The sequence below is a fragment of the Pleuronectes platessa genome, chromosome 14 (genome assembly GCF_947347685.1).
Source record: "Pleuronectes platessa chromosome 14, fPlePla1.1, whole genome shotgun sequence".
Taxonomy (NCBI): Eukaryota; Metazoa; Chordata; class Actinopteri; order Pleuronectiformes; family Pleuronectidae; genus Pleuronectes; species Pleuronectes platessa.
Window position 1 is genome coordinate 633370 of NC_070639.1, and position 17964 is coordinate 651333.

A 17964-nucleotide genomic window follows, 5' to 3' on the forward strand; every position below is an offset into this window, starting at 1 on the left:
AAGTTGAAATGGTTCCTCGGGATCTTAATGAAATGTCTGTAACATATTTTGGTCAAAATACCACAAGGATAATTTAAAACAGCACCTTTTTACCCTGTCTAAAACAGCCCTGTTAAAGTATCATTATAGAGAACGCTCTTCTCATTGATTTACGGTAGCAGTATTGCCCTCTTATTAGATGTGTTATGGCTTCTGTGTGTATGACGTATGTTGTCAATTCCCTAGTCACCTTTGCATGAGACGGATGAATAGAGCCGATGCAAACGAGAATAAAGTACTGACGCTACGCTCATAATTTTTTCCCAAAGTTACACTGCGTGAGTCAAGATAACTTAACAAGCCCTCCTCAGTTTTACCTGTTTTTAGTGTCGGGCAGAAATCCCATCGCGTCAACACCCACCGTGGCCCTTCGCGATGCTTGTTTTAATTAAACAGTCGGATTCCCCTGGTCCGCACCAGTTCTCAGTCAGCTGCTAGGCGCCAGCAGAGGCGCACCGCAGGGTGACCCCTCCCCCCCCCCGCGCGAACAGAGGGTTCCCCCAGCGGTCGCCGTAGCTGAGGCGATCCGCGAGAAGGGCCCGACACGCGTCCAGAGTGGCCGCCGCTGACCGCGTAACCGGTCCCCTCCAACGGCCCGCCTTCCGTGCCGGCGATGGACACCGCCCCGCGGTCCAAGAGAAAGAAAGCCCCCGCACCAGTGACGCCGTGAGGTGCCACCGGATGAGGACCTCCCGGTGCCGCACACTGAGCCTCCGGCGGCGCGGAGAGGAGGGCGACGGAGGGACTGCTCCCCCAGCCGCGGCACGTGCCCAGCGGTTTTACAACAAATATGAACATCGGCCAATGATATCGGTGAAAGTCAAGTTTATTACCGATAAGCCGATATCAGTAAACGAGGCGAATATCGGCTGCTACCGATGTTCGGCCGATAAATCGGTGCATCCCTACTTTTAATGTGACTGTGGAGAGAAAGGGATTTCTGACCTGTTTCCAGAGACTATAGTGACAATTTAAGAGATTTCCTTTCTGTTTGTTTTTGCCCCAATAACGGTGACTTCTGACTATTTAACTGAAAACTGTCACTTTTTAACTGAAAATGATGAGAGTTCTGTTAATCACTTCCTTCAATGCACTCCTATAATGTACAAAATATAATCCATCAAATCACTTGAGATCAAATCTCACACTTGAGAGTGATTTGATTAAATAAATGTTGCTTTTAATGTATTTATTCATGTATAAGTTTAACATAATTTCATCAAATCACTGTCAAGTTATTTGAAATTTGAAATAAATATATAAAGCCAACATTTTAGGCCAAATGTTTCTTGAGTGTATTTATAGGGGTGAGATCATTGGAGAAGAGAGACATATATAACATCCATAGATATGGTACAACATGTGTTTCTAAAGTTGCAACAAACACAGATTAACCACCCTAAACTATTTTTTACCATAATTGGTTTATACAGGCAAAGGCTTTCTATAATTGCAATGGAGTGTGCTTCGTCTTCTATTACTGGCTCTAGTTTGGATTATGAGAGACATCGGCAAAAGTTTCTGTTCCGACTTCCTCAAAATCCGCTGATCATTTAAAGATCGTGTTGGGACCGTTTGTGTGTGCGTGTGAGTGTGAGGGAATTTACCCCGGCTTTTACTTTGAAGATGACACAGGAAGTCAGGAAGGTGTACATCTCAGGGTTGGACTAACAGATGAGTCCACAGGAGAGTCCCTTCGCTTTTGCTTTTCGAATACTGGAAAGACGACAGGCGGCATGGGCAGGTGTGTCTGGGTAAGTCACTGAACATTTACACCATGACAAGGGATGTTTGATCGCGTTTAGTCGGTCGCTACAACCACGTCTTTACGGTTAAAAAGTCTGAAGGAACCGCTCTTGACTGACTGACTGATTATACGTAGTGGTTGTGATGACGTATTCAACTTCTCAAAGCGCTGTTCTCAGAACTCTAGACTCATGTCAGGAGAAACTGTTCTTGGCTCACTTACACATATGTGTCCACACAGTTACGTTATATTTGATCAATCGGAAATTTGTTTTAACACCTACATATAAGCCTGTAATTACATAAGCCCAAACATAAAGTGAAGTGTGGACATCTCTCAAATCTTAGATACATCACGATGCGGACGTGGACTACTATGCGTTTATGCATACGTTAATCATGTTCCAACACTTAATTATAAACAGTGCTGCTTCAGGATCTGACAGACGCTCTTCAAAGGTCGTCAGAGGCTCTGTCGGAGTCTGCTTCCGCCTCTGACCTGCGTTCACTTTACACTTTAACAATAAACACCATCACTGATCACAAGTTATTAGGACACGTACAGGACCGATGTTTACTTTCCGTTTATTTGAGTGGCTCTAGAGTTCATTAGACACATCTTTTATGCTACACAACACGAGACGTAACGTGACGTAATGTCCACCTGACTCCTCTGCACTGAACTAAAGCAATATGTTGTGGTATGTTTGCAGAGAGTACCAGTGCAGTGACCAGAGTGTGATACATACAGAGGCTTCTACCTGGTGCTTACTGAGTATGCAAGGATGCACTGTTTGGCTCTCATTCTGTGTTCCATGTTACTGCCTGATTCTGGTGAGTTACTCAGACTAGCTAATTGTACTTCAGAATAGCTCAGATACCGTTCTCCTCAGCTCAACCACTTAATCAGTGCTAGCAACTCATGATAGTGCTCTGTCATGTGTTTTGTACCTTGTAGTTTCATCGCACCTCTGAGTCAGACTGCATCACATGTGAACTTGTTGCTCCCACAGCTTCCACTGGCCTTCCTGTTCCACTCAATGTTTCTGTCATCTCTGTTAACTTCCGCCATGTCATGCGATGGGATCCTGGACCTGGCACCCCACCAGGTACACAGTACAGGATTGTCACAAGGTAATTTCCCTGTCCAACGACGTAATACATATGTCCAAAACGTATGTATTAAGTTTTCCTTTACTTTTTTTAATTTTTGTTAAAACAAATTCACTTGACAGTCTCAACAAATGTTCTAACAATTATTACTCCTTTTAACAACTCAACAGCTATAAAATCCCATTTTTCTTGTTCAGAGAGAGGAGTGAACTCTAGCTTAAGCTGTCAGCTTTTAAAATCTGGGCTGGCATCGTTTTATTTTGTTTCTTTGATGCTTTTAACAATTGCTACAGTCTGATAACATATTAGACACACTGTTTTTGCCCTGCGCATGAGAAAAATATATAAAGAGGGTCAATGAGTGTCGTGGGTCACTGAACAAATACCATAAAAATGTTTTATTAGTTGAAGTTTCAGGTCCCAATAGGACAGCAACTGGGTCTGGCTGTGGGCTATGCGCCGGTTATAAGTGACCCCTGCTCGAGCAGAACTTAACTCAGTTGTTCCCAGTTGTTGGGAAGCCAATGCCTTGACCGGTTGGAGAGGAAGGAGATCAATGGGGAGAGAGGAGAGGTGGATGGGAATGGGGGAGAAAAGAGAGAGAGGGGGAGCCATCTTGTTGGCTATTACTGCTCTCATTTCCTACCACAACTGCATTATGCCATTTCCTCTTTTGGCTAGAGACACTGTCTCATTCGACTGTTCTTTTGATTCTGTACATTTGTCTGTAGCACCAATAAACACAGATAACAATGAATATCACAATATGCCAATGACCATATTTCCCAGTCCTTGTGCTGAAATGAGGTTATTGAGGTTATTAAAGATATCACAATAACATCAATCACAAAAATATAGTAAACATAAAGGAAAGTAGGGGAAGGAGTGAGAAGCATTGAAGAATTTTAGTTCTTCAATAATGATACCCTGAATAAGAAAAGAACATCTCTTTACTCCGGAACAAATCTCAAAGGTTCCAAAATGTACGCAACTTGTTTTTTGTGAAGCAGCTTAGAAGTTCTGCCTTTCAGCCGCTGGGGAATTCTACAGCAGTCTGCTTTTTCCCCCTATCAAGTGAATATACAATGTCTATCTATTAAGTAACAGAAGATAATTAAATACATTCAACTTCCCTTTGCAATTCACAATACTCCAAATTCTTGTATTGAAAAAAAACAAAACTGTCTACATAATAATACAATCAAGCTGCGCTATTGGTTAAGAAAATCAAGTTTTCACACTACTGTAGAACAGGTAGAAACATGGATCATCAGGTGTTTATTTAATATCACAATAAATAAGTCCAGCACAAGTGGACAGATTATCAAACATTGACAAAACCATCCACGTCTGTCTCGCCTCAGCCTTAGTCTAACATACTTGCCACAGTTGCATGCCCTCGCAGTTTTCTGTACTATGAGAGATTCAGGGCTGCCATTGTGCTTTAAATTTCTTTAAATTCTGTTAAATTGAAAAAATGTAATACATTGTTGTCTTTGTCCTAAAATTTATTGGAATTGAGCCTTGAAACTAGTTGAAAACTCTTTGAATTTGATGTATAAGAAGGTGTTGGAACCCATGGAGAATTGTAGCAGCAAATTAAGGTGTATTCACTTTCAGTTTTACGATTGGAAGCTGATTTTAATACATTTTTGGCTTTTTTAAGGATTTCAGTTTTTATCAGCCTCTCTGACGCTCAGGATTTTTGTGACCTTTAAATTGGTCACATTTTCAGTCGGAACATGGTCTGTCTGATAATCTATGGTTTACTTTAGCATTTCCTTTGATGGAATATCTGTGAGGTACCTTTTCTCTCTAAAAGCTCAGCTTGGGCTGTTTCAGTTTCCAACCAGTGTTTGTTTCCATTGATGGAACACATCTTCTGTGTCACCTCACTGTGTGATCTAGCTGTGACCACAGAGAGGCCAGCTGATACTTTAGAGCGGTTATTCTCAAACTGTGTGGCGCGCCCTAGCATAACAGGTGGGCGTGTGATCGGTGGGCGTGCGATCGGTGGAACTAATGTTGTAGCGGAATTAATGTTTTGACGTCAAAATCTTTTTAACGGCCGAACAGTAATCGGATCGTTCTTTCACCGTAGCTATAGTGTTCGGTCAGCAACAGGGACGAAAGGAAAGCAAGCGATGCTTCCGAGACAAACAAGACAGTGTTCAAAAACCAAGTTGAAGAGAAAGTATGACGAATCCTTGTATCTTTCGATTGGTTTCACAGTTACTGCGGTAGGAGATGAGGAGAGACCAGTGGTTATTTTTATGCCTGAAAACTCTGGCAGCTGACAGTATGAGACCCAAAAAATTAAGAAGACACTTGCCCTCTCCAGTAAGACAGTTGCAAGACGTATGCATATTTAACATTTTAGATGACCTCGAAGAACAACTCACCAAAAACAATGAAAGATAAACAATTGCTATCCAAGTGGACTGGGCTACTGATAGCAATAAAGTCTGCTTATTTATTGCTTATATTCGCTTTGTCACATCAGAATCACTGTGGGAGGATTTGTTGTTTTGCAAGTATTCAGCAGTGCTGTTTCTCAGCGAAGCGCGGTGGTTCTCCCGAGGTAGTGTTTGTCGCAAGCCTTTGAGCTCAGAGTGGAAATTGGGGTGTTTTTGTTGGAGGAGAGGATGCATGCAACTTAATTCAGTGATGAACTATTTATGATAAAACTGGCCTACCTCAGAGATGTATTTGGAAAGCTGAATGAATAAAATCTTCAGCTTCAAGGCAGAGACAAGCACCTTCCACACCTGGCTGACAAGATCAGTGCATTCACCCGAAAGCTCGAGATGTGGGGCAGGCGACCTGATCAGGGAAATACTTATTCCTTTGAGAAACTGAGTGAGTGTGCTGACATCAGTGATACTGGAGCCACCACAGTGATTCCATGTCTTTGGGAGCACATCTTTTCACTGAGAGGATTCTTTCAAAAGTACTTCCTAAACAACAGTGCTCAGTAAGACTGGGTGAGAGATCCATTCAGTCCATCACCTCCTGCTGAGTGAATTCTGGCTTGGTGGGGAGAGGGAGCCTCCACTCATAGGGCAGAGGGCTGTGAGGATTCTGTTCCCTTTGCCACATCCTATGTCTGTGAGATGGGCTTTTCTGTTGTTGCTTCATTGAATACAAAGTATAGATCTAGGCTCAATATTGAAAGTGACTTAAGAGTGGCATTATCAAGCCTGCAACCCATTCTGAAATGATGTGTAGTGCAAAACAGTCTCATTGCAGCCACTAATACAGTTGATAAGACTTAAATTCTCACATAGTGACTTGCCCATCTTTCTTGCCAAGAATCTTCATATGTTGTTTTTGGTTGAGCTTTATCATCTTTGTGACAGAGTGATTATAATTTAATTAATGTTTTCTCTATTTTTTTTTAAGTACGGACTGATGTAGCAAAGTAGTGACAAATCTCACAAAAAGTTGTTGAGAAAGGTTTTTTATCTGCACATCAGAAAATACTGAAAGTAAGGTGAAATTAATGTTTGTGTGTATGTTATGTAAATACACAAGTTAAACTTGGCCCATTTTGTCATCATTTTGTTGGGGCAGGGGAGCGGGTGCGGCATGAAAAATATACTCGCTCCAAAGTGGGAAATGACAGAAAAAGTTTGAGAACCATTCGACTCTAAAGCAATGGTAACCCTAACCATAACCCACTAAAGTTTAGAGGAACCAATGATTCAATTGTTTTTTTTGTTTTTTAGTTTTGGATATTCTAATGGTCTTCTTTTTACTGACATGAAGGTTCACATTACATTTAATTGTACTTGCCTGCATGACAGAAAGGAATACAATGGCCCATTTGATGGGTGGATTTGATTTGTAACAAGCCAGAAGATTATGTTTCAAAATGTTGGTCACATTTTTTCTATTTTAAGAAAACGTAGAGGATAAATCTGATGATATATTTCCTGTTTTCATCTACGTCTGGCAGTTTATAGGCTCAGATTTGTGTAAAATTGATAGTGTGAAAAAACCTGCAGACTACTTTAATAATAATTTTAAAATAAGAAAAATGTTCAAATTAACTTTGGTAACACTCACTCGTTTCATAATAAATTCCATAATAATCAAGAAAATAAGCCATAAGCTTAGTTTTTATCAAATTAAGAAGTGAACCTTTAAATGGTTTTGATTTATATAGTGCTTTTCTAGTCTTGATGACCACTCAAAGCACTTTACAGTACAGTTTTACATTCACCCATTCACACAAACATTCATACAGTGCATCTATTCGCAGCACTTTGTTATTCTCTGGGGGGCCATTCAGGGTTCAGCATCTTGCCCAAGGACACTTCGGCATGCAGATGTGTCAGACTGGGGATCGAACTGCCGACCTTCAGGTTGGAGGACAATCATTTTACCCCTCAGCCACAGCCGCCCCTTTGACTTTCATAAGCTGTCTTCTCTGTCACACTTTTTTTCTTTTCATTTTCCGCTGGCCCACTAGACTACAGTTATATTTGGCACCTTGTGTTTTCCCCCATAATTTGAAAGGAGCCCTATATTGCCACACTGATGACCGTCTCTGTAAGATTATCCAATATGTAACTACATGGGCGGGTGCTTTGTTATATTGAACCATTTAAAATTTGTAATTTCATGCAATCGGATACTATTTTATTGATGTTGACATTCATTTTCTATTGTAAATTTGAGTGAGCCAAGTCTATAAAAGCATTTTTAACCTCCAAATATATTTTATAAAGGACAAAATCTTCAATATTTATTTTCTGTTCTTTTTGACACATGTAAAAATGGAGGATGAAATGGATGGTTTCAGAACTTGCTTGAATAGGCACAGATTGACAAAATTTGAATGAACAGACATTTCTGACAACATGATGTGATGTCTATCTGGCCCACTAATGCCGACGTGTCTCAATTTGGCAGATACTTTGGGGGGTAATATTTCAACCAAATAAAGTCTACAACTGCAATTCATGAACTTTGCCAAGTCCCTCTAACACTGAAGACAACCCTATTATAAAATGTTCACTAATAGCACAAATTAGAGCCAAAGAAACTTGCAAAGTTGTCAGCTCAGTGAACATGCTATTGACATGATATAATATTAAAACATAACATCACCTCTCTGGGAATCGGGTATGTCTTGCTCACTCAACAGTGAGTTGATGCAGAATGGCCTTGTGCTTCTCTCAGATAGAATGAATAAGTATTCCTCAGTGTTCCTCATATTCACTGTTAACTTCTCTTTTCTTTGCCTTACCAGTTTAAAAAAAATTTGATCTCTGAGCTCTGACCTCTATTGAGTATGTGTGTAGTAAGATATAACTTAACCTTATAAAGGGTAGTAGGCTCTACCATTACATTTTCACTTAAATCAATATTACTTATGTGGTGAGAGAGATAATAGGCATAAAACTAAGAGTACAGGGCTAGCGTGAAATAAAAGGTTTGAAATCTGTTTCTTATTTTGCAGGGTCTATGGGGACAAAACAAATAAACAGGAACTGAACTCAACGACAACATCATTAAAGCTGAAGCTAAGCAACGAACCCATTTATTACCTGACTGTCCAGGCATTCTACAACCAAACCTCGTCTCCTGTGACCAACAAATACCGTTTCAGCCCTTACAGAGACAGTATGTCAACACGATTGTCCTTTGAGTTGCATGCATATATTGAAATTGTTCTGATATTGCTTATTCGTCAGTGGTAAGTCTGTTCAGTCAAGTAAGTAAGTTAACCGTTAACTATACTGAAATGATCAATTGATAATAAAAAAAAATTGAGTAGAAGAAAAATAAATCCAAGTAGATAATTGGTCATATAAACAAACCAAGCAATTATCTTCTTTATTTTCATACATTTACTGGATTAAATTGATTATAAATTATCTGTCAGCATCAATCAGTTTAGTGCTGATTGGCAAATGTTAACATGCTGACTTGCTAGCTAAAATATACATTACTTCATCTATACTCAAAGCACAGCTGTTTCTAAGACCAACATTGCAGAGCTGCCAAATTGGCTGGACAGACTTCAATCAGACACCTTTGTGTTCAATCCTTTTATCCCTGTGTCTCCTACACATTTTTCAGACTAATTAATTCTATTTATAAATAGAATATTTCAGTTCCTATCCTTTGAGTCTATCCAAAACTTAATTGGCTTAAGTAGCTAATCGCATAGAGATCTACTTGTGGTCGGAGAAAATTGCCCTTGGTAAAAAAACATGTGTGCAATTTATTTTTGTGTTTCTTCTTGTGATAAGCCACAATAGGTCCTCCAGAAGTCTCTCTTGCTGGATGTGGCAACTGCATACAAATCAACATCACCTTGCCAGAGGCTGACAGGAGCTCAGGAATTGATGATATTCAGAAATTCTACTATTCCCATTTCAGAATTGTTTGCACGAGGGGAGAAAAAGTAGTGGTAAGAAATACATTTTGTTCCTATTTCACACCACTAAATTCTTACTGGTTCTCAAGTGTTTATGAAGTACACTAGTGAGCACTTTATTAGCATGTTCATACTAATACTGGGCAGGGCCTCCATTTGCACTCAGACACAGCCTCAGTTCTTTGTGTGGGAAACCTCTTGTAGTATCTCATAATTTCTGCAGATTTACCGCCTCTCTGCCGCAACTCTAATGTGTTCAACAGGAGCGAAACTGTCGATGTGGTCTTTTCTGTCTCAGAACATCCACCTCAATGTTGGGCTGGTTGTCAAGCCTTACATGTAGAAGACACTGAAGTAAATGTCAAGATATCTCATGGTGATTGGAGCCCACACCAGTGTCAATGTGCTGTAAACAAAAATGTAATCTCCACAACAGAATTTATGTTACATCCTGCCTCTGTCTGCTGCACCATTCCTCACCTGAATCCTCTGGAGGATTTTTTGCTCTTGAGAACGGAGAAACTCCTGCTGCGTTGTTCAGTGTCAAAGGCCGGAAAAAATGTGGACCCAATTCTCCCGAGTTCCTCAGCAGGACATGTTTGAAAAATATGAGTGTGTGCAATTCAGTGAGGCTGAGGACCTTGAATGAGGAATGCTGAGTGCTATAATTGCTTTATCTCCATTCTATCAATCAATCAATCAAAGATTATCTGAATAGCCCGTATTCACACATCACAATTTGTCTCATAGGGCATTAACAAGGTGTGACATCCTGTGTTCTTAACCCTCAACAAGAGTAAGGAAAAACTACGAACAAATGAACATAGAAACCTCATAGATACCAGCATGTGAGGGATTCTATCATCCCCGGCTGATTGATGGTCTCACTCTCCTTTACTTATGGGTCACAAAACTTTATTGCCATCTCCATACATGCTATGTTAAGTGTGAACACACTGTAAGAGCTTGGAGGAAAAGAAAACAAATATTACTTCCCTTATGCACTTATAAACGACCTGTATACCCCTTTAAAGTAGTGCTAATATTACACTACTGTCTTTAAGATCATCCTGCATAAGACTTTAACATGAATTTATACAAACATCAAATCCCTATGACCTTTTATGTAGCTATTTCTCTTCACAAAAATAAGAAACTCTTAATAGAGGGCTTCATGTAAACATATTCAACTTAAATTAAATGATTTGTCACTTTATATACCATATTATCATAAACATAACGAAAATTTCTCTGAATGATACACAGTCTCGGTATGAACATACTTTGTACAATTGAACACATACACATATGGTAATGAGCAAACATTTTCCCCCAAGTGTAAAAAAGCCAGGGCATGCTAATGGTACGTTTACATGCTGTTATTAGGGCTAATACAGTTTACACACAGTGGTATTGATAGTTTACACTCACTCACACAGTTGTCCTTAAACTCAGCAAAACTGCAAATGTACATTTCGAATTCAGTCTATACTAACAAAAATAACCCAACAAACATCTACAAACCTTGTGCCCTTATCAACCAAATAAACAATGAAAAGTAATGTTTTTCATTAATTTGCGGGTCACATCTGCCATATTATCGATCATCTTTTGTTTATCAGAAATATATTTTTAAAATAAGAGTATACTATTTCTCCCTAGCGTCTACACCCTTTCAAAAATAAATGCATCAGATTCCAATAGTGCATCTGTTTGGACAAAATTAACGCACAATTCGTAATATATCTATAAATTACATTATAATGAAAACAAAATGTTATTTAGTTAATTTACAGCAGGGGCGTCCAAACTACGGCCCGCGGGCCATCTGCGGCCCGCCATCCATTTTAAATTGGCCCGCCTCAAAAAAATTAAAATTAAAAAAATATATATATATTATTAAATTTTTTTTTTTTAAACTAATAATTTCGTAGCACTTAAATGGCACCTACTTATAGCACTTTGTAGTTTTGCTCTGTTTTTGGAGAAATTGTACTTTCTTGATTCTTGTTGTTCTGGGTTTGCACCCTCGGGTAGGGGAGAGCGGTAATATGATAATTGTTTTTACATTTGCTCCCCTCTAGGCGAGCTAAAATTATATATCAGTAAAATTTACACATTTCCCATTAATTCAGGATGTTTCCTAGCAATGGAAATTATCAGAATGTCTTCAGGACAAAGGGCAGTGAAAATATGATTGTTTTTAAAAAAGTGGTCTTGTTTCTCACTTTACCCCAGCTTAGGGGTAAAGTGAGACAGACCAGAGAAATCAAGGGGGTAAAGTGATCCACTTACTTTTTCCGCTTTAAAAATACCATAACAACACATGTTGTAATAGGTCAATTAGGCACATTTATGATTATTATGATTCATGTGATCTCTTGCACACCCTAGCTTACCTGCACATTGTTTCTCTGTCCAATTGGCAGGGACAAGGATATTGTTTTTCTCTGCATTTTCAAATGCCAGTTCACGGCACTTAACTGGAGCAAGGCCATGGAACTGGTCAGCTAGTTGTTTCAAGTGATTGGCAAGCTCCTCCTCCATCTCATCTGTGAATATTCTCTTTGCCTCAGTTACTGCACCCAGGCAACTGATTTTACTTTCCCTTTCTCTTTTTTCTTTATGAATCTTTTGAGGGTTGTCTTATCAATATTTCTATCCCGTCCAGCTTTTCTTAAGGACTTCTTTCCTTGCATGACCTCACCGGCTACACTCTCCATCTCTGCGAGGCGTGTTTGGCCCCAGGTTGTCTTCCTGGGGTAGTTTCTAAGCATGATGGCTTTTATACAATGTTTTTGACATTAAAAATAAAACATATGTAAGGTAATATTACACTAAAATATTTTTAAGACTAAACCTAACTTGTGCTACATGTCTCACCTTACCCCACAGCATTTGTCTCACTTTACCCCACAGCCAACATTTTATAAAAAACAACATCTCTTAGCAATTCAGGCTAATCTTCAGCTAGCATCAATCAAATGATTTTATATGTTGGAAGTTCATCAACATGTATGATTTAAGTTTTTCTACCTGAATCTATTTGTTTTGACACAAGAGTTGATGCAAGAAATTTTTTTGTGAAAAAACATTCTAACCACAGCACCTGCACCAACTTCTCTTTCATGGCAAGGGTGGAATGGGAGGGGCTTGAAAACTTAATGATCACATGACCACAACTGTGTCCGTTGCCTAGATACAGGGGGTGTCTCACATTACCCCGCTCTCCCCTTCCCTTGAATGCACTGATTGTAAATCGCTTTGGATAAAAGCGTCAGCTAAATGAATTGTAATGTAATGGACTATGGCCCACTGTATTGTACTTCTCAGTTTTGACAGTAGGTGGCGCCACGCCCCCCGCCCTAAGCGACACGATTGAGGCGCACTTTCAACAGTCCGCTCCAGGGCAGGGGGGCGTGGCTGCGTGAGTGGCCCAGACCTTCACATTTTTTTGGAATGTGGCCCTCGGGACAAAAAGTTTGGACTCCCCTGATTTACAGGGATCCCTCTCCCAGGACAGACAGAAGTGAGATAGAATCCACAACATGATTAGCTGATTGGATAATTGTCTGAATATTTAGGATTACAGGTGTTTCTAATAAAGTGTGTGTGTGTTCACATGGTATATTACATTTAATATCTAAAATTAAGTGATATAGAAAACTGGTTAACCAAACATTTTCCATTGGTTGCTCTTCTCTAGTGGGAGAGATTACGGCATTGGTTCAGCTAATTCTTAGCGGACTATTTAATGTAGGGATACCTTACTTAAAAATTACACCTTTGATTCTCCTTGAGCTTGCTTTATTGAATACTGCACATATTATCTAAGGTTATAACATGTGCTACTTGCTTTTTTTATTATTTCATTGGTATGTTATACCAAGTTTTTGTGACTTGCACACAGTGTCCAATCCTCATGACTTTGCAAGACAAACTTTTATTTTGTAATATACATCAGTATATAATTACAGATTATTTTACAACTCAGCCTTTAACTAAACATTCAATTAATTTCAATTGTATTTGTATAGCGCCTAATCACAATATACATTATCTGAAGGCTTATTAAATAGTAATTGAGAGAAACCCAACAGTTCCCACAGTGAGCAAACACTTTAGCCACTGTGGAGAGAAAAAACTGGAAGAAACATCTCGCAGAATCAGACTCAATCTGGGCAGCCATCTGCCTCGACTGGTTGGGCTGAGTGGGTGGCAAAGTGGGCAGAGAAGTGAGAGGGGTGCATTCTGTCCGATATTCTTTCTCTGGCCAAATCCTGGAAGTAATCCTGGGCAATTGAACAAAAAATGATTCTCATTCTCATGTTGACCTTGTTTATACATCAAGCCCCCAGTGGCATTAAACCTGCCAATGGCTAAGACTAAAGGTAGTGTTCCTGAAAGCAGTGTTGCACATACAGATCTTTGTCTTTTATTTAAATGATGGGATGGCCATGCAAAGTATCTTAGTGAGAGTCTCTCTCTTATCAGACATCGTCATGACTTTATTCCAAAGTTACTAGACTACCCATTCACTTATCTCTCTACCTTTCTGGTATAACTCAATGTAACATATGCTTATTTCTACTATGAGAACAGCTTAGGATCTGTAAGAAATTAGTAGGACTACCAACTCCCATTTCCTTCTTGGAGTGGAAATATTGCCACCTGTGCACTGCGTTACAATATTGTTGACTGCTTGGAAAGATGAGACAATGGCCTGAAGTGAAACCAAGCAATAAATCCAATATTGTGACTGAAACTGTGAGTGATGTATTGAGTGCTAGGAAATCATTTAAACTAATTTTCTCTTTATTTAAAATGCAGGGGACCTACATCATACAAAACAGGAGTTCTACTCTTCATAACCTTAACAGAGGTGAGGAGTACTGTGTACAAGTACACACAGAGATTAACTTAAACAAAAACACGGAGCCATCCTCTTGGAAATGCATCTTCACCAGCACCGTGGAACAGCGAAAAGGTTAGCTGAACATTGAGACGTGAATGTCATACTTTTGTAACAGTGTTAGGGTATTAATGTTTAGATGTCAGTGTTTCACATAGAGTTTACTTGGGAAAGCTGCCTATAGGCACATTAATAGAGGACACAGTTTATTTTATCTGCTAATTTAGCCTTTCTAAACAATGTTTTTTTTAATCCATATGAGAGAATGGTTAAATATGCTGTCATTTAACTAGTGGACAATGGACTGTTCATCCTATTGCATGAAGGGTCTACTTCCAGTTGCTTATACTCTGCAGGGAAACACAATTTTTCTGTTATTACATTAGAGCTAAGGAACACCCCACCCCAGTCAATTACCACTGGAATAGAAGTCTAAATAAAATTGGAAACATCGAAGGTTAAGCTGAAAAATGAAGTTTGTGGGCTCTATTGTTGTGATTTAAGCACAGTAAAATGTAAGTTCAATGTAAGTTACTTTTGGTTATTCTCTCTCTCTCTCTCTCTCTCTCTCTCTCTCTCTCTCTCTCTCTCTCCCCCCAGACCCTGTTGTTTTAGGTGTAGTTGCTGTTCTTCTGATATTATTTGTAGGTGTCTCCTTAACCATCATGTCCTGCCTGTACTACACTGGATTCCTTTGTAAACTGAAGGATCTGCCTACAGTACTAGTAAGTCTGTATTTCTGTCTGCCTGTCTGTCTATCTTTATGTATGTATGTATGATGGTCGGTCGTGGCAGGGCCAGCCCTGGCCATGTTGGAGCCCTAGGCTCTAAATCAGCCTCTTGTCGCGCACTCTCTGCATTCTGCGCCCTAGGCAACCGCCTATGTCACCTATGCCAGGGGTCGTGGTATCTAGCCATGCAGATGGCTAGGATTTCAGATATCTATCAAGATTGTATTTGCCACTGCCCCAATAAAATTGAGCTCATTAATGCAATATTTTGTGGTTTATGATCTGTATCTGGATGTTTTATATTAAATGGGTAATAGATAATATGGCACTGTATTTATTCTTACTTTTACAATTGTCTCACTGCTATCTTCATCCTGTGAGTATTAAACTTCCTTCTTGTTCCCTCACTCCAGATGGCTCTTGTCCAAGGCTACACCCTTACACCAGAGGAAACAATCCCAGACCCAGTCTCCATTAACTCACAGATGGAGAAACAGAGGCAGCACAACGAGCCCACAGGGCAATTTCATGCCATGGGAAATGAGGATGAAGATGAGGACGAGGAGGACGAGGAAGAGGAACAGATAAACATATACATGGACCGAGCTGCACGGTGTTCCACGGGTGAAAGTTTGTGCTTGGGTTCTGGCAACATGTTGATGCAGAGGGAGCCAGCTTCAGCAGCAGACTGTGGGAGTTTGACAGAGAGGTTGTCAGCTGAGGTGGAGCTGTCAGATGCAGAGTTGGATGATGGGGTTACACTTGTGGGTCTAGATGAAGATTTGGTCAAAGCTGCAGGAACAAAGGTTTCTATCGGGCCTGAAGAGAGTCACATGAGACTCCAGGGACATGTCACAGGTGGGGAGGTGGAGGAGAAGGAGGATGAGATGAAGAAAGAGAATGTGTTTGACAGCTCTGGCGATGTCAATCTGTTTTCGGTCACCCTTGCTGCACTGATTGTAGGAGAAGAAGAGGAAGAAGAACACAACAAAAATGAGCCTTTCTCAAACTTTCTGAAACTACCTGATCCAGAGCCTCTACAAAGTTTAAGCAACACAGACTCACAAACTCAATCAGACGATCAGACAACTGTGGGGTTAATGAAAGAAACACATGTAGACTTTACTGTGACTGGGTATGAAGGCATGCGTAGAAACACTTCTGGCTGCATCAATACGCAACATGAAGAGAAACAAGAGGGAGAGGAGGACGATGAAAAAAACTGTGAATATATTGCACACAAGTGATATAGTATTCAGCTCTGATGTGTGTAGTAAGTATTAGAAACTTATACACTGTGTATGAATATTTATTAATGTTTTTCTTCCCAGCAGGTCCAACTGAAATACTGTAAGGGCCCCAGGACATGAAATATGCCTCCCATTCTGTATCTCTGCGTTATTTGCTAAATATGTTGTAAAAATTAAAATCATAGTAAAACAAGTCTTTTGTTTCCTGTAAAATAAGGCCTAAACAACAGAGAGCAGCCATGAATTTTCATGTTGAGCTGCTAGTCAACTCATGCCACAGGGACATTCATGTTTTTACTGGACCCCTAAACATGTGAAATGAAACTGCTCGAAAATCTGTTTAAGGCAAAGACGCAACGCAATCATTACCTTTCCCAGACAGCTACAACTTCAATGTTACCACACAAGTTGGCAACTTCTGAAGGCATTAGTGATTTGTAATAAAGGACTTGTGTAAGTGAGTATCTTGCGCCGTACACACCTGAATATGTCTCTTGTGACCACTTGTGATCGGATCTCAATTCCCCACTCTACACATGCAAATTAACAAATATGTAATTTGTGTTAGTAAAGACCAACAACTGTTTTGAGCCAGTCTGAGTTTACAGATGTGTCCGAGGTCACTGTGTGTGCGTGTGTGTTTGTGTGTGTGTGTGTGTTGAGATGATGGTGATGTTGAATGATCTCTAAACTCTGTTTGCCAACCACCATTACAAATCAAAGAAGAACTTGTTTTATTGACCAATGAGGCTCTCCAATCTGAATGAAGCGCACCCCAGTCTACAGACACTCAAAACATTTGCAAGCACTACTTTTGCTCTACTTATACTTAGATATATACTTATAAATATCCGACAGGTGTTCAATTCTCATTGATATATTGTCAATATATTGCACCATATTTGCTGCAAACGTTTCATCTCTCTTATATGAGGCTTCTTCAGATCAGTTCACCTGGTATTGTCCGTAAAGAATGAAAAAGGGGAACAAAATAGTAATCTCCTAGCTGGTCAGGAGCTAGTTCCCACTAATCCTCATTAATGTCACCAAGGGGGCTCTGAGCATTTCTCAGCTTTTCCTGGATTCTCCTTTCTATCTTCAATAAATGGAACATATTGCTCTTTGCAGCACACATACATATCAACACTGATACTTAACTGAGTTGAGTTTTAGGCAGTTTAGGATTTCCCCACGTTTTAACGTCGTCTTCAACCAGTCAAATAACATTCTTAAACAACAGGAATGAGACATTTATCATCATAAATAAACACCAACAAACGAAATTATATCGTTTTTAAACAGTACGTTGCCATAGAGTTGATTACGACTGGGAGTGTCTTTACTCATATAAGGTATTTCCGCTCTAGCAGTGCGCGCTCCCGCGAGGTACACTCAGTATGCTGGTCCTAAGCTCGTTCACTTCTGCTTAGTCACATGACTTTCTATCAGCACTTCCCCAGACGATGCATTTAGGACCTACCGGAAAAACTGCAACTTTTATACAACCAAGGAGTATTTGGGTTACCGAATTCAGTAAACATGAGGAGGCGAACTTAAATTTGAGACGGATAGAGCACAAGACTCTTGTGAAAATGCTTCGTATTTTTTTTTATATGTATTTGCATTGTATCATACCATAAGAATAACCTCCATTATGCGTGTCTTCTTTCAAAGGTTTATGCTAAAATACTTAAAAAGACAGTCTAACATATCCATACAAACAAAGTGCCTCTTAACCACTTTATCTGCAAAAGAAAAGTAATTTATAAATAAGTCTATTAG

At 39.7% G+C, this 17964-nt stretch overlaps 1 protein-coding gene across 2 annotated transcripts; it reads left to right on the top strand.

Annotated features, from left to right (window-relative positions):
• Window positions 1-1650: 1650 nt before the first annotated feature.
• crfb1 (cytokine receptor family member b1) lies at window positions 1651-16787 on the top strand. Of its 2 annotated transcripts, XM_053440707.1 has the most exons (8): window positions 1651-1793; window positions 2499-2619; window positions 2799-2919; window positions 8366-8529; window positions 9162-9322; window positions 14120-14276; window positions 14802-14926; window positions 15346-16787. In XM_053440707.1, exons 2-8 carry the CDS (start codon window positions 2571-2573, stop codon window positions 16177-16179), a joined length of 1611 nt encoding a protein of 536 aa, XP_053296682.1. In that variant the 5' UTR covers window positions 1651-1793; window positions 2499-2570; the 3' UTR covers window positions 16180-16787. The 2 variants fall into 2 exon arrangements, with proteins under 2 accessions (XP_053296682.1, XP_053296683.1); XM_053440708.1 differs by lacking the exon at window positions 1651-1793 and having other exon boundaries at window positions 2799-2894.
• The last annotated feature ends 1177 nt before the right edge of the window (window positions 16788-17964 follow it).